This window comes from Lampetra fluviatilis, chromosome 69 (assembly GCF_964198595.1).
Source record: "Lampetra fluviatilis chromosome 69, kcLamFluv1.1, whole genome shotgun sequence".
In the NCBI taxonomy this organism is placed as follows: Eukaryota; Metazoa; Chordata; class Hyperoartia; order Petromyzontiformes; family Petromyzontidae; genus Lampetra; species Lampetra fluviatilis.
The window spans coordinates 2,365,871-2,388,910 of NC_136343.1; the positions used below are offsets into that span (position 1 = coordinate 2,365,871).

Here is a 23,040-nt window from a genome sequence, read left to right on the forward strand (position 1 = left end):
CCCTCACCAAACCACCCACCCCCTCACCAACCCACCCACCCACCCCCTCACCAACCCACCCACCCCCTCACCAACCCACCCACCCCCTCACCAACCCACCCACCCCCTCACCAACCCACCCACCAACCCACCCTCTCACCAACCCACCCACCCACCCCCTCACCAACCCACCCACCCACCCCCTCACCAACCCACCCACCCACTCCCTCCCCAACCCACCCACCCACCCCCTCACCAACCCACCCACCCACCCCCTCACCAACCCACCCACCCACCCACCAACCCACCCACCCACGCACCCACCCACTCACCCTGCGTACGAGGGGATGGCTGCGAGCGATGAGACGGCAGCTCGCAGGACCGGCCGCGAAGCCGCAGCAGCCGCCGCTGCGGCCGCGGCCGCAGCTGCCGCTGAGGAGGAGGAGCGAGAGCCACGGAAGGCTCCGGCTCCCCCACGCAGCCCCGCCGACATCACCCCGGCGCCCATGTAGGGGATGCCCAACGCGTACAGCTCAGGGGCACTCACCGGCGCGCCCAGCACGTGGGGAGCCAGCTTCCAGCCTGGGTACAGAATAGACAGTGGAGAGGTTTACCGTGGTTTATACCACACACACACACACACGTGGGGAGCCAGCTTCCAGCCTGGGTATAGAGTAGACGGTGGAGAGGTTTACCGTGGTGTTTACCACACACACACACACGTGGGAAGCCAGCTTCCAGCCTGGGTACAGAGTAGACGGTGGAGAGGTTTACCGTGGTGTTAACCACACACACGCACACGGGGAGCCAGCTTCCAGCCTGGGTACAGAGTAGACGGTGGAGAGGTTTACCGTGGTGTTTACCACACACACGCACACGGGGAGCCAGCTTCCAGCCTGGGTAAAGAGTAGATGGTGGAGAGAGGTTTCCGTGGTGTTTAATATCCAGGGGGTCTAGCTTGCAGTCTGGGTACAGGAGTAGACCATGTCCCCGTGTCTTCCAGTCTCCCCCCCGCGTGTCTCCCCCCTGTGTCTCCCCCCGCGTCTCCCCCCTGCGTCTCCCCCCTGTCTCCCCCCGTGTGTCCGTCCCCCCCCCCTTGTTCACCGCCGTCTCTCCCTCCGTGTGTCTCCTCATGCGTCTCCCTGTGTCTACTTGTCGCCCCGTGTCTCCAAGTGTCTCCCCCCGTGGGTCTCCCCGTGTCTCCGTGCGTCTCACCATTTGCTGCGTACGAGACTCCTGGCTTCTTCCCCGTCTGAACCCGTGCAGTCGCATTGTTTACCTGGGTGGGGGAGGGGGAAGGAGGGTCAGAGTAGTGAAGTATGGTCATTTGGAAGCAAGATCCCTAGTATAGCCTTCAAAACTATAATACATTTTTATTTTACCAGGCGTAAGGTCCACTGAGCTGCTATGTAGTAGCTCTGTTTCAGAAGCGACCCGCCCATCACAAACGATAGGTCAACGAAGTGGTCATTACCATCGTCGCGTGGAAATGCATCGCAGCATCCCAAATAACTGTCAACGCCGTGCTCAATCTAAACGCGGAGAGAGAGACACGCAAACTCCCAGTGGACAGCCGGCGTCAAGGTTCAGGATGGAACTGTCGGCGTGGTTCGGTGTGTGAAGCATATTTAACAGACTCTAGGAGCAGGATGAAGCGAGTAGCGAATAGCAGCAACTATGAAGGCAGCCGCGCCAGACCACCTTTGTCTCCCCCAGTGGCCGATGTTCACTACAAACCATTTGAGGCAAAGTCGACCTTGGGGAGGCACACGATCAAATTCAGATAATCGCCATCACCGGCGTTCGTGGTGGCCTTGAGCAGGGAATCGAACTCGGGGTCTCTGACGGGTTCAACAAGCGGACACGGGGAGACAGACGGGGGGGACAAGGGGGGAGACACGCGGGGGGAGACACGCGGGGGGAGACACGCGGGGGGAGACACGCGGGGGGAGACACGCGGGGGGAGACACGCGGGGGGAGACACGCGGGGGGAGACACGCGGGGGGAGACACGCGGGGGGAGACACGCGGGGGGAGACACGCGGGGGGAGACACGCGGGGGGAGACACGCGGGGGGAGACACGCGGGGGGAGACACGCGGGGGGAGACACGCGGGGGGAGACACGCGGGGGGAGACACGCGGGGGAGACACGCGGGGGGAGACGCGGGGGGAGACGCGGGGGGAGACGCGGGGGGAGACACGCGGGGGGAGACACGCGGGGGGAGACACGCGGGGGGAGACACGCGGGGGAGACACGCGGGGGGAGACGCGGGGGGAGACGCGGGGGGAGACGCGGGGGGAGACACGCGGGGGGAGACACGCGGGGGGAGACACGCGGGGGGAGACACGCGGGGGGAGACACGCGGGGGGAGACGCGGGGGGAGACGCGCGGGGGGAGACGCGGGGGGAAACGCGGGCGGGAGACACACGGGGGGGAGACACACGGGGGGGAGACACACGGGGGACACACACACGGGGGGAGACATAGAGAGACTCATGGAAAGACACGGGGGGAGACACAAAGGGGGAGACACGGGTAGACACACGTAGGGAGACACGGGGGGAGACACAGAGAGACTTATGGAGAGACACGCGGGGAGACACACGGGGGGAGAACTCGGGGTCTCTGATGGGTTCGTAAGCGCGGCGTAGTGCTAACTGCTGCGCCACCGCTCCCCGTTCTCATTTTAGCAGGGGCACGCCCACTTCCAAACGGCCACGCCCACCCAGCAACTAGCTCTTCCCACAAAGTGAATGGTCGATGGTGTGCCGTGGTGTATATGGCGGTGTGACGTGGTGTTACGTGGTGTGATGGTGTGATGTGGTGTATGATGGTGTGACGTGGTGTGTGATGGTATATATGGCGGTGTGACATGGTGTTACGTGGTGTGTGATGGTGTGACGTGGTGTGTGATGGAGTGACGTGGTGTGTGATGGTGTGACGTGGTCGTGTGATGGTGTTGTGGTGTGTGATGGTGTTGTGGTGTGTGATGGTGTAACGTGGTGTGTGATGGTGTGTGGTAGTGTGACATGGTGTGTGATGGTGTGACGTGGTGTGACGGTGTGACGTGGTTTGACATGATCGTGGTGTGACGTGGTCGTTTGATTGTGTGATGTGGTGTGTGATGGTGTGACGTGGTGTGTGATGGTGTGACATGGTGTGTGATGGTGTGACGTGGTGTGTGATGGTGTGACATGTGTGACATGGTGTGTGATGGTGTGACGTGGTGTGTGATGGTGTGAGATCGTGTGACGTGGTGTGTGATGGTGTGACGTGGTGTGTGATGGTGTGACGTGGTGTGTGATGGTGTGACGTGGTGTGTGGTGGTTGTGTGACGCGGCGTGTGGTCGTGACGCGGCGTGTGATGGTGTGACGTGGTGTGATCGTGTGACGTGGTGTGTGATGGTGTGACGTGGTGTGTGATGGTGTTGTGGTGTGTGATGGTGTAACGTGGTGTGTGATGGTGTGTGGTAGTGTGACATGGTGTGTGATGGTGTGACGTGGTGTGACGGTGTGACGTGGTTTGACATGATCGTGGTGTGACGTGGTCGTTTGATTGTGTGATGTGGTGTGTGATGGTGTGACGTGGTGTGTGATGGTGTGACATGGTGTGTGATGGTGTGACGTGGTGTGTGATGGTGTGACATGTGTGACATGGTGTGTGATGGTGTGACGTGGTGTGTGATGGTGTGAGATCGTGTGACGTGGTGTGTGATGGTGTGACGTGGTGTGTGATGGTGTGACGTGGTGTGTGATGGTGTGACGTGGTGTGTGGTGGTTGTGTGACGCGGCGTGTGGTCGTGACGCGGCGTGTGATGGTGTGACGTGGTGTGATCGTGTGACGTGGTGTGTGATGGTGTGACGTGGTGTGTGATGGTGTGACGTAGTCGTGTGATGCGGCGTGTGGTCGTGCGATGGAGTGCCACGTGACAGGGTGTGACGCACCTCAATCTTCCGTCCTTCCACCAGGCTGCCCTGGAGGCTCTCCCTCGCTCGCTCTGCATCACAACTCTTCTCAAACGTCACAAACCCAAACCCCTACACGCACAACACGCCACGCATCATACCACACCACGGCACCCCACACCACGGCACCCCACACACACCACACGTCACACCACAGCACATGCCACACCACACAACCAAACACCACACGACACACACCACGAGACAAACCCAGGACACACCACGACACACCACACCCCACGCATCACACCACACGACACAAACCAGGGACACAGCACACCAGAAAGCACACATTACACGTGGTTCAAGAGAGGCTTGTCGTGTGCGGTGATGCTGTGTGTATGGCGTGCTGAGATGCATCAGGATCTGCTGTATGGGTGTTGTAATTATCTTGCTGGTCCTGCCCTACGTGTTATGCTGTGGTGTGAGTGTTGTGCTGAGTGTGGTGTGACTGTGTGTTGTACTGTGTATGACTGTGTTTTGTGCTGAGTGTGGTGTGTTGTGCTGTGTGTGGTGTGACTGTATTGCACTGAGTGTGATGTGACTGTTGTGCTGTGTGTGGTGTGAGTGGGTGTTGTGCTGAGTGTGATGTGACTGTGTGGCTGCGTGTGGGTGTGCTTGTTGTGATGCTGTGTGTTGTGATGCTCCGTATGTTGTGGCTTGTTGCGTATGTTGTGATGCTAGGTGATATGCTGCGATGTGTATGATACTGTGGATTGTGATAATGAGTATAGGATTCTGTGTGGTGTTATATTGGTTGTGCTTTGTGTTGTGATGATGCTGAGAAATGTGTCGTGGCATTATATAGTGTATATGCTGCTGTGGGCATGCTGCTGTGTACATGCTGCTATGTGCACGATACTGTCAGATGCTGTATGATTCTGTGTTTATGCTGTGTGCATGATTGCTGTGTGCATGCTTCTTTGTGCATGATGTGTGCACGATGCTCTCTGATGCTGCGTTTATGCTGTGTTGTGCCGCTCTGTGCGTGATGCTGTGTATTTGATGCTCTATGAATGATGCCGTATGCTGCTCAATTTGTGTGTGTGCTACTGCTGCTGCTTTGTGCGAGTTTTTTGTGGCATGTTGTGCTGCTCTATGAATGTATTATGCTGTATGATGCTGAGTGTGGGGCGACACTGTCCGTATGCTGTGTGTATGCTGTGCTTGTTGAGCTGCTATGCACGTCTCGTGTTACTCCTGTGTATGATGCTGCAACTTGTAAGGCTAAGTATGTTGTGTGTGTTGTGATGCTGTGTCTATGATGCTACGTGGATGCTGTGTGTCATGCTGCTCTGGTTAATGCTGCTGTGTGCTGCGATGACGTCTGTTGTGCTGGCCTTTGTATGTGTTGAGTTGCTCTGTGTGTATGCTGTGATGTGTATAGTGTAGCTCTGTATGTATGCTGTGCCGTCCTGCTTTGTGCTGTGCTATGTGTATGATGCGTGCGGTGCTGCTGTGTGTATGCTGTATGTTGTGCTACTCTGTGTGCGTACTGTGTGTTGCGATGTGTGTTGTTGTGCTCTATGCGTATGCTGTGTTATGCTGTATGTTGTGCTACTCTGTGCATGTGTGTATGTATGTTGTGCTGCTCGGTGCGCATGCTGTGTTATGCTGCTCTGTGTGTAAGCTGTATGTTGTGCTGCTCTGTGCGTCATGCGGTGTGTATGCCATTCTGCCATGCGTTGTGCTGCTCTCTGTGCGTATGCTGTGTGCTGTGCTGCGTGCATTGTGTGACGCTGGGCGCTGACACCGTTAAGGACACGTCGCTCATGCACGAAAAAAAACAAAACACAAATCCCCCCCACATGACTCCAAAACCAACCAATCACGTGCAAGTGTGCACACCACATGACCAGCGCCCAGCCAATGAGCAGACAAGAGAGCACCGGGCAAAAAACCAGCCAATCAGAAAGACGAGCAATGCAGGTGGTTACACGTGCGTGGGGGGGGAAGAGGGGGGACGGGAGGGGGGAGCGACACAACATGACACGTGACGTCTCTACGGGTACGTCACAATGGTGATGTCACAAAGGGCGACGTCACAAAATGATGAACCCGGCATGCAGCACAACAGGGGTATGGAGAACGCACTGCGTCAAGGACGGAAACAACAGTGGCAACGCACGCACGCACGACACACACACACCACACACCAACAGACACGCGGGGACACACAGAGAAACGGAGACACAGAGACGCAGGGACATGCACAGACACGCACAGACAATCAGAGATGCGGGGATACTCAGAGACATGGAAACACGCACAGGGATACTGAGAGACAAAGTGACATGGAGACACAGACACATGGTTATCCAAACACACGGTGGTCCCAGATACACAGAGATACAGGGACACGCTGACACAGATACACGGTGACACCGAGACACAGGGACACGGAGACACAGGGACAGCGTGACAAACACACACTGACACAGTGACACAGACACACGGTAACACGCTGACACAGAGACATAGTGACACGGGGACATGGACACCACACGGTGACACACAAGGGGTATGAAGAGGCAGGGGGATCCACAGGGACACGAGGAGTCAAATCACGGCCCGGATCCGCGTCTCGGGCTGCGCCACCGATCACAAAGGGAGGGACACCGTGCAGCAATCGTCACAAGCAGCAGCAGCATGCAGGGGGCTTGGTGGGGGTTGGGGTGTTCCCCCCCTCCTCACTCCCCCCCCATCCGGAATCACTCCCTTCGTATCGTCACTCCCTCATCCTCCTCCTCCACCTCTCACCTCCTCCCACCTCCTTGTCCCTCCTCGTCCCTCCTACTTTCCCCCCTACTGATCACCGGTTCCACCATCGGTGCCTCTTAATCATTCATTAAACACTATTTTCCATCACCTGCGATGCCATACATTCTTGCTTGACCAAAATTACATCCTCTACACAATCCTGAAGCCTTTTTTATTTTCCCTTACTCATCGCCATTGGCTCCACCACCCTTCCCTCTCCCCCCTACCCCTCCCTCACTCTCCCCAATCTCTCGATATCCCCCCTACTCCCTCATTCTCCTCCCACATCCCTCAGTCACCGCCTCGGAGGGTGAAGGACACTGCGATTCTACCTCGTTTTTGGTGACGAGGAGTAGGAGGGAGGGATGGGGGTTGGTGAGTGATCCACGGGTGAGGGGTAAGGAGTGGTGGGTGAGGTGAGGGAGGGAGGGAGAAGGGAGTGAGTGAGTCAGGGTTAGAAATGCCAGGGGGGCCCCCAATGACACCTCGTGCACAAACAACGACAATCAGCCCCAGCCCACAGCAGCGCCCCACAGCCACAACTTCCCCACCGCCTCCCCCTCCTTTACCTGGCCTGGCACACACACATGGGGAGCCCCGAGGGGGGAGGTGGGGGGGAGAGGGGGCGGCGGTGGGGATTGGGGGGGGGAATGTTGTCTAAAGGGGGATCTGAAAGGGATAGGCGTCGATAGGGGTAGGGGGGGGTAAAGGGACAGGGTGGGGTGGGGGCGATTTGTGTGTCGTTGAGTCCCACGATCTGTCGGGAGAGATCAGAGTGTCACAAGGGAGGCGAGAGCCTCCGCCGGGAGAGGGATTTCGTTTGTGAGAGGATACTCCTGCGGGGGAGGGGGGAGGGTGGGGAGGGGGACTAGGTCCTGCAGACCCAGGTCTGCAGGCCCAGGCCCTGCAGGGCTAGGTATGCAGGCCTAGGTATGCAGGGCCAGGTATGCAAGCCTAGATATGCAGGCCCAGGTCTGCAGGCCCAAGTTCTGCAGGCCCAAGTTCTGCAGGGCTAGGTATGCAGGCCTAGGTATGCAGGTCCGGGTCTGCAGGCCCAGGTATGCAGGTCCGGGTCTGCAGGCCCAGGTCTGCAGGCCTAGGTCTGCAGGCCTAGGTCTGCAGGCCTAGGTCTGCAGGCCTAGGTCTGCAGGCCAAGGTATGCAGGGCTAGGTATGCAGGCCCAGGTCTGCAGGGATAGGCATGCAGATCCAGTTTCTGAGGTGCAACATTCTGCAAGGATAGGCTTCACTCGACTAGCTTGGCAGAGCTAGGCTCTACAAGGTTAGGTTCTGCAAGATCAGATCCTGTGGGGCCAAGTTCTGCAGGCCCAGATTCTTCAGAGCTATATTCTGTAGGGCTAGGCACTGCAGCCCAGATCCTGCGGGGCTAAGATCTACAGGGCTACGTTCTGCAGGCCCAGATCCTGCAGTGCTGTGTTTTGCAGGGTTAAGTTCCCTGAGGCCAGATTCTGCAGGGCTAGATTCTGCAGGGCAAAGCTCTGGAGGACTAGGCTCTGCAAACCCAGTTCCAGCAGGGCTAAGTTCTACAGGGCTATGCTCTGTGGGGCTAAATTCTGCAAGCTCAGGTTCTGCAGGGCTAGATTCTGCAGGCCTAGGTATGCAGGCTAAGGTTCTGCAGGATTATATTCTGTGGAGTGAGGTTTCACAGGGCTATGTCTAGGTCCTGCAGGGCTACACGACTCCAGCGGCTCTGAGTGAGGGGGATGGGGGTGGGTGAGGGGTGGGAGAGGTATAGCGCATGTGTGTGTGTGTGTGCGAGCACGCGTGTGTACACACATACATAAAACAACAAGAACAAAGATCGCCCGCCCCCTCCCCCACCCCCAAATGTGGCCTTTAACAGTTGCTTGTGCTCGACATTTTTGTCTGAAGGGTCACCCAAGACAAGAAAGGAACCGCAGTGCAGTTCTTCAGGAACTGCTAATGGTTTAACTTTTTACGCACGATGCCCAGCAGTTGCGTGCTTTATGTCTGCGTTTCTCTGCGTGTGTGTGCATGTGTATGTGTGCATCTTAAGCGGTAGTGTAGTAGTGGTTCGCGCCACGCTGCGCTACGAACCCGGCGACCAAAGTTCGATTCCTGCTCACGGCCAACACAAGTGACGATTATCTGAACCGGTCCTGGGCCTCCTAGGTCGACTCAGCCTCAAATGAGTACCTGTGGTGTGTAAACATTGCTGCTGGAGAGACCAAGGTGGCTGGTGTGGTGCTGGCCACCCATCCCCCTCGTGTGCCACGGTACCGGCCTTCATAGGTGCCCGCTAACATCACTTGCCCCAACACTCTGTCCAGGCTATACGGGGGATCTTTGTCTTTGTGTATGTATCTGGATTTCTTTTTTGCATGTGGCTTTCCTGGGCCTGATAAGATAACATCCTGTCACGATTATGGGTTCTTTCTCATCGCGTACCAGATTTGATTGCTCGCGGACACGCTTCGGTCGGTCATATTTCGGAAAATTCCAGATCACACCACATCAGACACGAATGATAGCGGCGCTCTCTCTCTCCCCGTTTTCAGGTGCCAAGGGTTTCCATTGTGTGCAGCGAAGAGTTTTTTTTTACAACCACCCATTAACAGACGGCAGCGCGAGTGGCTGAATAAAGCGCCAAAACACTCATGCATGGGTGAGATCCAAAGCGGATTAAGTTTGCTCAAAAACCCATTTGTCGTTCCCGAGCAGCTTAAGACTGCTAAAGGCATCCAACCTCTTAAAGATACATGGAGCGGTTCCCTGTGGCAACATCTGAATCAATGCGTGGTTGGTGCTTGCTACGCTCATTCAATTCTCTGCTTCCATTTCATTAAATTAACGGGGAAGAAGCTCCATGGTCGAGGCGCCTCCTAAATATATTGGGCATTTCCACCCCCCCCGCCCCCCCCCAAGGCTGAACAATTATTTTGAATTAATGCGATTATCAAATCGCAAAGGCTGCGATTTTTTTTATGATTTTAAAAGTTCTATTACTTTATTGGAATTGTTTCTTTTTTTATTATAACTTTTTTTATTTAGCTTAACAATTGTTCTATGTTTGATTGTTCTATTTCAATTACATTTGTTTTTCTAAATACATGTTGGAAGCACTTCATCTTTTAAGTTCTCATACTTGCATTAAAATATATAGAGCAGTTTATATTTTTATGGTGGTAATGCTCCATCACATCTTTTAAATCTATTACACAGTGAATATTGAACTGAAGCTTGACTACAAAAAATGTAATCGCAAATCAAATCGCAATATGTCAGAAAAATCGCAATTAGATATTTTCCCCAAATCGTTCAGCCCTAACCCCCCTCCTCCTCGTTCAGCCTCACCTCTTCCGCTATATACTCCGCCCCTTCCTCATTATGTCACGCCCCTTCCTATTTATGCCCCGCCCCTTCCTATTCCAGCCCCGACCCTTCCTCTTTAGCTCCTGCCCCTTACGACGGTCACGGAAATCGCCTTCCCTTAAAGCTGCGATAAGAATCAGAACAATAATAACAGTGGTGGCCCCTTGGTTAACGATGTTAATTGGTTACATGAAAAACCATAGTTTTATTGAAATAATCATTCATTAAATATGAGAAATTACACGTTAAAGGGATTCATTTGTTCCAAGACGATAGGAAGTCGATACCTTTTTATACCATTAAAAGCATCGTTTGTAATATTTAAAACACGCAAGTTTAATAAAGGAACGTTAGAAGAATGTATTAAGTATTTAAGAGAGCTGTTTCCATAAGCAAATCACCAGCAAACATTGAAAAGCTTAGCTAGGTCCGTTTGCTCTCAAAACTGCTCATAAAAGGGGGCAGCTGAGATCTGCCAAATCTCCCACTTAGGAGCGCCCTACGATTGGTGCTCAAATTGGTGCGGTCCGCGTGACATATCGTAAAGAAAAAACATCATTCGAAAATGTATCATCCGTGAAATATAAACGGACCCAAGGTGTGCGTGTGGTGTTTTTTCTTTCTTTCTCACGTGCCGGTCTCTAGAAAGTCTCCCCAGTGGGGGTTGTGAATCGATTCGCTCCCACCGTTATTGGATCATTGTCTGGCCAGCCCAACTACAGCTGTTGGTGGGGGGGGGCGGTACACCTACGAAGGCCGTCGCCAGTCACATCAGCATGGCAGAACCAATTGACGTGCTCCCAATGGTGATGTTGTCAATGCAAAAAATCACACCCACACACGGGCTACTGGATGATCATTTCAGGCTGAGTCGACCTATCGGGAGAGGCCCACCCACGACGGGTAGATATATTCACCGGCGGTTCCGCACGCGTGTGTAGACACACGCACATCACACACACAGATGTACTCGTGCTGGTGGGTGCAATGTGTTGTGGCGTTGGTAGTGGTGGTGGTGGCTGTTGCGTTGGTTGCAGGTAGTGATTATATTTGTGGTTGCTGTGGTTGTCGAGGTTGCAGGTGGCGTGTGCGGTGGAGGTGGTTGCACTTTGTGGCTGCAGCCGTGCATGTGGTGGGGGTGTGTCTGTGGTGGGTGGGTTATCGTGGTGGCGTTGACGCTGATGGTCGTGGTGGTTACGTCACCGCCACTTAGTGGCAAATGGCGGTTGTTGTTGTGTTGGTGATTGAGCCGATGATCGTTGTGGTGGTGGTTATTTGGTGGTGGTTGCTGCTCAAGTGTGGTGATGGTGGTAGTTGTTTTCTAAAGTCATCGTCGTTGTTGTTACGCCATGGCAAAGTCACTCCTCTTGCCTGCCTCAATCCATTCCAAGCGGCCGCTAGAGGGCGACGCATCACCACGTCTCCTCTGCCCATAGACTCAACACTACCCATAGACTCAACACTACCCATAGACTCAACACTACCCATAGACTCAACACTGCCAATAGACTCAACACTGCCAATAGACTCAACACTGCCCATAGACTCAACACTGCCCATAGACTCAACACTGCCCATAGATTCAACACTGCCCATAGACTCAACCCTGCCCATAGACTCAACCCTGCCCATAGACTCAACCCTGCCCATAGACTCAACACTACCCATAGACTCAACACTACCCATAGACTCAACACTGCCCGTACTCAACACTGCACCATAGTTTCAACAATGCACCATAGACTGAACAATGCACCAGATTCAGCACTGCACCACTGACTCATCACTGTCCTTCCACTCAACATTGATCAGAGACAACACTGCCCATATACTTAACACTGTACAATAGACTTAACACTGCACAATCGACTGAACAATGCACCAGACTCAACAATGTCTATAGACTCAACACTCCACCAAACTCAACACTTCCCATAGACTAAACACTGCACCATAGAATCAACACTACCCATAGACTAAACACTGCACCTTAGAATAAACACTACCCATAGACTAAACACTGAACCATAGACTCAACACTGGCCACAGATTCAACACTGCACCAAAAACTGTATGGGTATGTGGCTGTGTGGCTGTGCGGCTGTACAGCTGTGTGGCTGTGCAGCTGTGCGGTTGTGTGGGTGTGTGGCTGTGTGGTTGTTGTTGGGGGTTGTGTACCTTGGAGCCTCGTTCATTGAATATGATCTCCACATCAACGATCGCTCCGAAGCGCTGGCAGAGACAACACAGAGATCACGACACAGAGTGAGTGGGTAGTTGGGCGAGTGGGTAAGTGGATGGTTGGTTGAGGTGTTTGAGTGGGTGGGTGTGTGAATGAGTGGGTGGGTGCGTGAATATGTGGGTGGGTGGGTGGGTGAGTGAGTGAGTGGGTGTGTGAGTGGCTGAGTGGGTAAGTGAGTGAGTGGGTGAGTGAGTGGGTGAGTGAGTGATTGGGTGAGTGAGTGGGTGGGTGGGTGGATGGATGGGTGGGAGAGTGAGTGGGTGGGCGGGTAAGTGAGTGAATAGGTGGGTGGGTGAGTGGTTAGTGAGTGGGTGGGTGAGTGAATGAGGGGGTGAGTGAGTGGGAGGGTGGGTGGGTGAGTGACTGGGTGGTTGGGTAGGTGAGTAAGTGGGTGGGTGGGTAGGTGAGTAAGTGGGTGGGTGGGTGAGTGGGTGGGTGGATGGGTGAGTGGGTGGGTGAGTGAATGGGTGGATAAGTGAGTATGTGAGTGAGTGGATGAGTGGGTAGTTGAGTGAGTGAGTTGGTGAGTGAGTTGGTGAGTGTTGGTGAGTGAGGGAGTGGGTGTGTGGGTGGGTGAGTGAGTGCGTGTGGGTGAGTGAATGAGTTGGTGACTGTTGGTGAGTGAATGAGTGGGTTAGCTGGTGAGAGAGCGGGTGAGCGAGAGGGTGGGTGAGTGGACGAATAAGTGAGTGGGTAAGTGGGTGAGTGTGTTGGTGAGTGAGTCTGTGAGTGTGTTTGTGAGTGGTTGCGTGAGTGGGTTGATGGGTGGGCGAGTGGGTAAGTGAGTGGGTGGGTGAGCAGGTGGGTGGGTGAGTGGGTGGGTGTGTTGTGAGTGAGTGGATGAGTGTGTTGGTGAGTGTGTTGGTAAATGGTTGAGTGAGTGGGTGAGTGAGTGGGTGAGTGGGCGGATGCGCGAGTGGGAGGATGGGTTGAGTGACTGGGTGGTTGGGATACGTGAGTGAGTGGGTGGGTAAGTGTGTTGGTGAGTGTTAGTGAGTGAGTAGGTGAGCGAGTGAGTAGGTGAGTGGGTGAGTGTGTTGGTGAGTGTGTTGGTGAGTGTGTTGGTGAGTGTGTTGGTGAGTGTGTTGGTGAGTGAGTAGGTGAGTAAATAGGTGAGTGAGTGTGAAGGTGAGTGGGTGTGTTGATGAGTGTGTTGGCGAATGATTCAAGAGGTGAGTGAGTGGGTGAGTGGATGATTGTGTTGGTGAGTGTGTTGTTGAGTGAGTGAGCATGTTGACGAGTCTGTTTGTGAGTCTGTTTGTGAGTGTGTTGCTGAGCGTGTTGCTGAGCGTGTTGCTGAGCGTGTTGCTGAGCGTGTTGCTGAGCGTGCTGCTGAGTGTGCTGCTGAGTGTGCTGCTGAGTGTGTTGCTGAGTGTGTTGCTGAGTGTGTTGCTGAGTGTGTTGGTGAGTGAGTGTGTTGGTGAGTGAGTGTGTTGGTGAGGGAGTGTGTTGGTGAGTGAGTGTGTTGGTGAGTGAGTGTGTTGTTGAGTCTGTTGCTGAGTGTGCTGGTGAGTGAGTGTGTTGGTGAGTGTGTTGCTGAGTCAGTGTGTTGGTGAGTGAGTGTGTTGGTGAGCGAGTGTGTTGGTGAGTGTGTTGGTGAGTGCGTTGGTGAGTGCGTTGCTGAGTGCGTTGGTGAGTGCGTTGGTGAGTGTGTTGGTGAGTGTGTTGGTGAGTGTGTTGGTGAGTGTGTTGGTGAGTGACTGAGTGTGTTGGTGAGTGTGTTGGTGAGTGTGTTGGTGAGCGAGTGTGTTGGTGAGCGAGTGTGTTGGTGAGCGAGTGTGTTGGTGAGCGAGTGTGTTGGTGAGCGAGTGTGTTGGTGAGCGTGTTGGTGAGCGTGTGAGCTGTGCCTAGCTCACCGTGAAGAGGGCCCGCAGGTCGTGCTCACGGTAGCGGAAGGGGATATTGGAGACGTGGAGCCTCTTGGGAGTGGCGGACGACGAGGAGGAGCACGAGGTGGAGGAGGTGGTGGACGACGGAGGGGTGGGGGCCCCCGTGGGGGAGGGGCTGGCAGGGGGTGGGGGGGGAGGAGGCAGGGGTGGGGGTGTCGGGGGGGGTGCCACAGCCACCACACCGCCGCCGCCACCGCCACCAGAATCCCCCGGGGACTCATCCATGGTCCGGGGCACAGCGCCCTCCGCCTGATACACGTGGGAGGGGAGGGTGAGAGGCACGGGGGGGGGGGGGGAGATTGGGAGGGAGAGGGGTGGACACAAGGGGGGGGTGGAGACACGGGGCTAGTGATTAGGGAGGTGGTTAATGAAACTAAAGATTTGCATCAGGAGTAGGGTTGGTGCATCGCTGCGATGACGTCCGTGAGTTTATGGGTCTCTGTGCGAGGCTATGGGTCTCTGTGTGAGTCTATGGGGCTATGCGTGGGGCTATGGGTCTCTGTGCGAGTCTATGGGTCTCTGTGTGAGTCTATGGGGCTTTGTGTGGGGCTATGGGTCTCTGCATTAGCGTAGGGGTTTGAGCTCACGGCCACCAATAGACACAGTGATAGCGAATATTCGAACGGGTCCTGGGCCTCGCCTAAGACGACTCAGCCTCAAATGTGTACCTGGTGCTGTACGTGTAGTAAACATCGCCACTCCAGGTACTCATTTGAGGCTGAGTCGACCTAGGGGAAGAGGCCCAGGACATGGTTCGAACGTTCTCAGATGTTCAACTGAGTGGGGACTCTAACTCAGGTCGCCGGGTTCATAGTGCAGCGCGCTAACAGCTACACTACCACAAAGACAAAGATCCCCCGTATAACCTCTAACAGACTGTCGGGGCAAGTGCTGTTAGTAGCAAGTAGCAGCACCTACTACACTATTATTATTACACGCTTTTATTTAACCCACTCTGTCTGTTGTTGTCGTTGTTGTCGTATCCTCAAATCGTGTAACTCAATTGTAACCCACTTCCCAATGTGGTATCGACTGCAAACTTGGTATACTTATGTCATACTGATGACAAAACTATATTCTATCAAAAAAATAAAAAAAGTATTTTTAAACATTCATTTTAAATGTTATGTTTCGGCTTGGGTCTAACTGTCCACGCTCAACTCACGTTGGCTGTAAATCACCACGGTACCTTACGCTATGGCAAGCTTTGCGGCCACTTCCCGGAGTCGTGGAGTTCTGCCATTAAGAGTAGGGTACATTTAATTAAAGCGAGTTTTAAAAAAAAGTATTTTTAAATATTACTTATTTGTGGCCAGGTGTAAGGACTCCACTGAGCTAATTAGTTCCTTTCCTGAAGCGACCTGGCCATCACAAAGGATAGCTCAACGAAAGTGGCTTCACATCACGTGCAAATCTATAGCAGCGGGCAAAGTACTCTGAACGCACAGTGACGTTGATTCTGAATACGGACGGAGAGAGCAAAATGCGACCACCACGGGCAGAGAGACACGCAAACTCCATATGTACAGCAGGCATCGCCAGGGTCAGGATCGAATCCACGATCCCTCCTGCATACCAGGCGATGGAGTTAACATCTCCCTAAGCCACCGTGGTGCTCCCGATGAAGGCCGGCACGGAGCAAGAGGGGACAACTCACCGCACCCAGGTACTCAATTGAGGCTGAGTCGACCTAGGAGAGGCCCAGGACCAGTTCAGATAATCGTCACTGGCGTTGGTGGCCGTGAGCGGGAATCGAACTCGGGTCGCTGGGTTTGTAACACAGCGCTAACAGCTCCACTGCCACAAAGACAAAGCTCCCCCGTGTAGCCTTTAACAGACTGCTGGGGGCAAGTGCCGTTAGCGAGTAGATGCAGCTTTGAAGGCCGGCACTGTGGCACACGAGGGCGTGGGTGGCCAGCACCACGCCCGGCCGTCTTTGTCTCCCCCAGTGTTGATGTTTACTATACACACTGCACCAGGTACTCATTTTAGGCCGAGTCGACCTAGGGGAGGCCAGGACCGGCTCAAATAATCGTCATCGCTGCACCACCGCTCCCAAACACGACCGCCACCACTACAACTACCACAATCGTTAAAGCTGTTACCACCACCACCACAACCATCAACGCCACCACAACCACCATCACAACAACTACCACCACCACCACACCCAGTCACTCACCGACTGCCCCACGTGTAACTCGATCAGCCCATGGCCCCTTTTACTTATTCAGAGAATTCGGCAGCCCGCGGCCCCTCCCCCCAATCCCCCACAGACGGCGCCAACCACCACAGCCCCTCCCACCATCCCCCCACAGCCCCTCCCCCGCACCTCCCCCCTCGCCCTACCCCCCATAGCCGCAACAACAACCGCCATTCGCCACTAAGTGGCGGTGACGTCACCACGGCACTTGTGCCAGGCTATGTACACGTTATGGCCACGTGAAGTATCGAACGCCAGCTGGCAGGAGGTCAAGGGGCAGACCCAGCAGGTGCCAAGGAGTTGGGTGACTGAGATGGCTCGCCGATGCACCACCTGTGCCCTTTACCGTGCCTAATTGCTGTGGTTTAGTCGCACAGCACTCCACTCGTTGTTGTGAGCATCGCTCCTCTGCCCTCCGTGTTGTTGTTGGAGGGCGACTACTCAGTAGCGTCATTCACCGAGCCTCCTCCATAGAGGCCGATCTTGACACCGCTGGAGCCGGTCATCGGCAAGTCCACTCAGCTCCACGTCCTCCTGTACCACATCACTCCATCTCTTCTCCAGCCCGTACCGCGCCCGTTTAGCCCCCTCTATCCAGCCGAACAAAAGCTGTTTAGCCATGTGGTGGGTGGGCATGCGGGCTATATGACCCAGCCAACGCAGCCTTATCTGACGGAGGAGCTTACTGATGGGACTGTGTCCAGATCTTTCAAAGATGTGCGAGCTTCTTACACAATCCAGCTTGGTTAAACCCAGGAAGGATCGTGGGCAGGCCAACTGGCGAAGGTGTTCCATTAGCAGGGTCTACGTTCCGCAAGCATAGAGAACGGAGGTCATGACCATGGCCGAGAAGACCGAAGCTTCATGTGGAGCGACAGACCAGGTTAGCTTCAACCCAGCTGATGAAAAGATAATGCTGCTCGACTGATTCAGTGAGACCTCTGCTGTCAATCTGGAGCTGGTCATAAGCATACTGCCCGGCTTGGAAAACTCTCCAATTTCTCCAAAATTGCCCCATCAACAATGCGGAGTTAAGGGGGTGGAGGCAGGTACTTAGTTTTGGTGGGGCTGATGGTAAGGCTCCACCTCTTAGTGGCACACTCCAGATAGAGCAGCAACACCTCCAACTCCTCCTCTGAGTGAGCAGCAATCACCAGATCATCAGCATACCTAACATGGTTGGCCATCACTCGACTGCAGTCGGGCATCGATCCGCCTCCCAATGTATCTGTACCAGATGGAGATTCGTCCGATACAGCCATGGAAGGCTTCTTGAACTATTTGGTCGAAAAATATGTTAAATAATGTAGGAGCCAGAGGACATCCCTGTCGCACCCTAAAGTGAACAGAGAATGGCTCTGACTCCCAGCCATGCAGCTTTACCTTGGCCTGTCCACCATCATGAAGGTCCTAAATGATTGTGTGCAGCGTATCAGGGACTCCGATACCAAAAAGAACAACCCAGAGCCTAGGCCTATTGATGGTATAATCGGCCTTGACCATGTCAATAAAACGGACAAAATATGGCATCTGTGCAGGACCTCCCTGGACTGGAAACATATTGGGTCTCCGCAAGCATCTCCTCCACGTGCCTGGCAAGGGAATGTTGAAAAATCATTGCCAGGACCTTTCCCAACACACTGAGGAGGCAGATGCCCCTGTAGTTACTTCAGTGTGTGCAGTCCCCCTTCTTGAAGATGGGGACCACCAGGGCATCCTTCAGCTCTGGCCGGCGCTTTTCTGGTCTCAGACTCTGGATCGCCTTCTGTACTTCCTCAACAGGTGGCACTTCAGCCAGCGACTGACAGGGAGTAACTACTTCGAATATTTGAGGTACCGCAGCCTGAACAGTCATCCCCACTTTGCCCCATAATTTTTTATGGATTTTCCATCCCCAAAGATCTCAGATATGTTCAGCAAACCTGGAAACCTGTTCCTGGGGGTCGGAGATCGGCTCAACATTCTTTCCCTTAAGGATGGTAATATGTGTGGCGCTGCAAGTACATTTTTTGATGGAATTGAAGAGAAATTCGTGATCATGGGCTACTGAGGCAGATTCCATCTCCTCAGAAACCCACGACCACCACTCACCCTTGCAGCACCGCACAGCTCTCTGAACCTCTGAGCGAAGGCTGCGGTAAGCCTCCCCCTTCTCTGACGTTGGATGCTGTAAATGGTGAGAGTTGGCTTGTCGTTTTTTCTCTGCCAGGCAGAAAACCTCCTCGATCAGCCAGGGTCTTTGGAGAGGTTTGGACTGTGTACCCATAGGAACCATTGCAGCTGCATAAGCTACAGTCCTAAACCTCACCCACAATCATCTCGGCATCAGGAGGGGAGGGGGACAATGCAAATTCCGGCTGCAGGCGATGATGAAAATCTCACTTGTAACCTTCACCATCAGCTAGTTGAGACCAGGCCACAGTGGGTTTGAACGGGGTCCTAGATGGACATCCACCACCGGAGTGGAAGAATTGCAGGCACCTATTACAGATGACAAGCCAGTGGTCAGTGAGCAGATCAGGTCCATGGTCCTGGTGTTAAGGACATGGGCTTGCATGGTCCATCACGATATAGTCCTTGCTTGGACCCGGTGTGCATCCATGCCGTTGTGTGGATGCGCCGATGATGGAACAGCGTGTTGGTGATTACAAGCCCATGAGCTATACAGAAGTCTAGCAGTCCCCTACTGTTATTATTGAGCTGATCTGGCCTATGACTTCTAATCACTCCAAATCCAGCAGCCTGCGTCACGACTCACTCAGGGATCAAAGTCACCCAACAGGATGACTCTATCCTGAGGGGCTACTTTAGCTCGCACCTGTGATAGGTCATAGAAGGCAACCGACTCATCAGCCTTGCCTGCATCCCTCCACTGATGTTCATCTTCAGTGGGGTCATAAGTAACCACCACCATAATTTCTCACCTCCTGTTGAAGGGGAGGCGAGCCCACAGTAGGCTTACAACTTTCCTCACCTCACCACCATGCTCCCATGCACCCTTCATTATTTCGTTCACAAGAAGAGCCACTCCGTGTAGTTTGGCAGTTTCGCTGGCCCAGGTAGAGGACTGTCCATCCCTCCATGGTGACTGGAGCCAGTACCAGTCCACCGGACCTCCCATATTCGACAGAGGTCCAGGAAGTACTCGTCCAGCTCCCGAAAGAGAACTGGCAGCCTCTCTCCTCTGCAGCGAGCACTCGAACATCCCACGTGGCCATTCAAGAGTGGCTTTTCGCTGTATCTAGAAGAGCTCTGAGCGGTGGAGAGGGGATTCAGTTAACTGTGCCACGGCAGCAAGGAGATGTTAATTACCTCGCTTGGTATATGGGAGATTCGATCCCGATCCCGACGATGCCTGTTCTATATTTAGAGTTTTTGTGTCTCTCTACCCGTGGTGGTCATGTGGGTGGTTTCTACAGGGTCCTCCACGTTTTCCTGCCTCATTTACAATCAACGTCACGAAATTCAGCGGATTTGCCTTCTGCTATACTTTTCCATGTAAAAAAAAATGGAAGGAACCAGAAAGAGGGAGACCTGCTAACAGCGTAATGGCAAGACAATGACATCAGGAGATTGGTGCCAGAAAGATGTGGACACTACTTGAGTAGATTGGCACTACATGACAGAGAGAGGAAAGTGGAAACAACAAAAAACTAAACACGCAGTAGTGGGACACCTACTACGGGCTATCTGCCCCATGGATCGTGATGACGATGATAATACACGACACTATTATACACTACACGATACACTGCACTGTTATACACTAAACAATTATACACTACGGTATACACTAAGCTATAATACACTACACTAATATACACTACGCTATACACTACACTATTATACACAACACTAGTATACACTACGTACGTATGTTGACATGTTTTCGCACCGTACACAGCCAATTGTGCTAATCTGAGGTGTAGTGTTGAGACTATGGGCAGTATTGAATATATGAGCAGTGTTGAGTCTATGGGTAGTATTGCGTCTGGGTAGTGTTGAGTCTATGGGCAGTGTTGAACTCAGTTCTCTATCTCTGTGGTCTAGCGGTTATCATAATCGAAAGGTGGAAAGGGCTCAACAAGGCCCCCTTTGCATCAGTCCGGAGCTCCATCTGGCCACTGGGCACTTGCGAGCGGGCCCATGAGGGTAACTCTCAACCACCCACAGCGTTAACGGCCAGCAACAAGAGAAACATACAAAAAACCGGGACCGCCCCCATATAGCCTGTAACAACAGACAGTTGGGGACAAATGCTGCTCGTATCAGAATCAGAATATGGGGACTCCTCTACTTATCAACATTTGACTCATGAAATTTCAGAGATACGAAAAACCTGTCTGTAATGTCCGGTTGCCTGTCAGGACCTGAGTGTTGTAAGTTCAATTGCCGCGCAAAAGATGGTGGTGGTGGCATCTACATCTGCAGAACATGAAGAACCAGTGGCATCTAACATATACAGACCGTGAAGAACCAGTGGCATCTACATATGCAGAACATGAGGAATCTGTGGCATCTACATCTGTAGAACATGAAGAACCAGTTGCATCGACATCTGCAGAACATGAGGAACCTGTGGCATCTACATACGCAGAACGTGAAGAACCAGTGGCATCTACATATGCAGAACATGAGAGACCAGTGGCATCTACATCTGTAGAACATGAAGAACCAGTGGCATCTACATCTGCAGGACGTGAAGAGCCAGTGGCATCGACATCTGCAGAAGATGAAGAACCAGTGGCATCTACATACGTAGAACATGAAGAGCCAGTGGCATCGACATCTGCAGAACGTGAAGAACCAGTGGCATATACATCTGCAGAAGATGAAGAACCAGTGGCATCTACATCTGCAGAACATGAAGTGTCAGTGGCATCGACATCTGCAGAACATGAAGAACCAGTGGCATCTGCATCTGCAGAACATGAAGTGCCAGTGGCATCTGCAGAACATGAAGTGCCAGTGGCATCTACATCGACAGGAGAATATACAACTTTTAAAGCCATACCCATGTTTAGTGTACATAATGCACAACATGTTTAGAATTGACAGGAGTAAAGTTGGACTTATGAACAAATCGACGTATGATCAGACCTCTGGAACCTAACTTGTTCCTAAGTCGAGGAGTTCCTGTATTTATTTACACTGCAGGAGGAATTCTATGAGCTATAAAACTCTTTTTCACAACTGTCCAGTAGAGGCGAGGGGTAGTAACGTTACAATAACAAACAATAATAAAATAACGATGATAGTGCAAATTAGAAGATAGGTAAACAAATCACACAAACACAAACAAATACGACACTAAACCATCCCCATTTACCAGACAAAGCACACTGAAATATTCACTTATTTTAAAGAAGAGACCTTGATTATCACAAATGATAGCAACTCAACCAAGTATCAACCGATATCACCATCGCGTGGAAACATTTATCGTAGTCGCCAAACGACTCTAAAACGTGTGTTTCTACAGACTCATAGAGACCCGCAGACCCACAGAGACCCATAGAGATTCATACTCGGATACCCACAGATATCCAGAGGCCCATATACTAGAATAGAGATCCTCATACACCCACAGAGACTTATACTCTTCGAGACCCATACTAAACTATGTTTACTGGTAGGAACCACCTGGTTCCACCAGCCCACAGGGGATTATTGTGTCCGTTCGTCGTGCATCCAAAAATGGGAGGGGTGGGGCTGGGTGGAGAGGGGAGGGTGGGGCTGGGTGGGGAGGGTGGGGCTGGGTGGGGAGGGGCTGGATAAGGAGGGTGGGGCTGGGTGGGGAGGGGCTGGTCACCCCGTGGTGCCCTTATAAAACTCAACGTTTAACCTACTCACGCCGGCGTGTGCCCGCTCTCACAGTCGGGCATATTTGCAGAATACACCATGCCGCCGTTGACCCTGGCCGTTGACCGAGCAACCCAACGTTCCTACCAGCTCCCTCCGCAGGAATGTGTTTTTGACCAAGTGTATGACCTATGACCATCACAAATGATAGCAGCTCCACAAAAGTGGCCCATGTCCACATGGACATAGTCGCAAAATAATTAAAAATAATCTTAACGCGTGTCGATTCTAAACGTGGACGAAAAAAACCCGGAAAACGTAGAGGCAAAAAATGTTTATGCGACCACCATGGGGAGAGAGAAAGAGAGACACGCAAACTGCAAACATACAGCAGCAGGCATCGTCAGGGTCGGGATCGAAACCCCGACCTCCTGTATACCAGGCGAGGTAGTTAACATCTCGCACCCTATGAAGGCCGGCACGGTGGCCAAAACCACCACGCCTTGTGGAGATCTTCACCACACACACGCCGCACCCAGGTACTCATTTAAGGCCAAATCGACCAAGTGGAGGCCCAGGAACGGCTCAGATAACCGCTATCACTGGGTGTTGAGAGTGAGAATCGAACTGGAGTCTCTGCTGGGTTCATAGCGCAGCAGCGCTGACCGCTACTACACCACCGCTCCCCAAATATACAAAGATGCCCCGTGTAGCCTTAACAGACTTTTGGGGGCAAGTGCCCTGAGTAGCGAGTAGTGAGCACTGATGGTGTGTGGGGATTGGCCAGCATCACCACTCCCGGTGTATTAATTATTTTACCCCACTGAACTATGTGTCGCTATTTA

General features: G+C 53.1%; 1 protein-coding gene across 2 annotated transcripts in view; it reads right to left on the reverse strand.

The window, feature by feature from the left end:
- LOC144952645 (RNA binding protein fox-1 homolog 2-like) overlaps positions 1 to 23,040 on the reverse strand; it is a 66,288-nt gene that overhangs the window by 19,005 nt on the left and 24,243 nt on the right. Inside the window, exons 2-6 of one of the 2 annotated variants that reach the window (XM_078883122.1) lie at positions 14,158 to 14,439; positions 12,238 to 12,291; positions 3,926 to 4,018; positions 1,195 to 1,258; positions 312 to 561 (exon numbers count right to left, since the gene is read on the reverse strand). In XM_078883122.1, coding sequence (XP_078739248.1) covers positions 312 to 561; positions 1,195 to 1,258; positions 3,926 to 4,018; positions 12,238 to 12,291; positions 14,158 to 14,439 — 743 coding nt within the window. The remainder of the gene's footprint in view (positions 1 to 311; positions 562 to 1,194; positions 1,259 to 3,925; positions 4,019 to 12,237; positions 12,292 to 14,157; positions 14,440 to 23,040) is intronic. The other variant, XM_078883123.1, reaches the window with a different exon arrangement.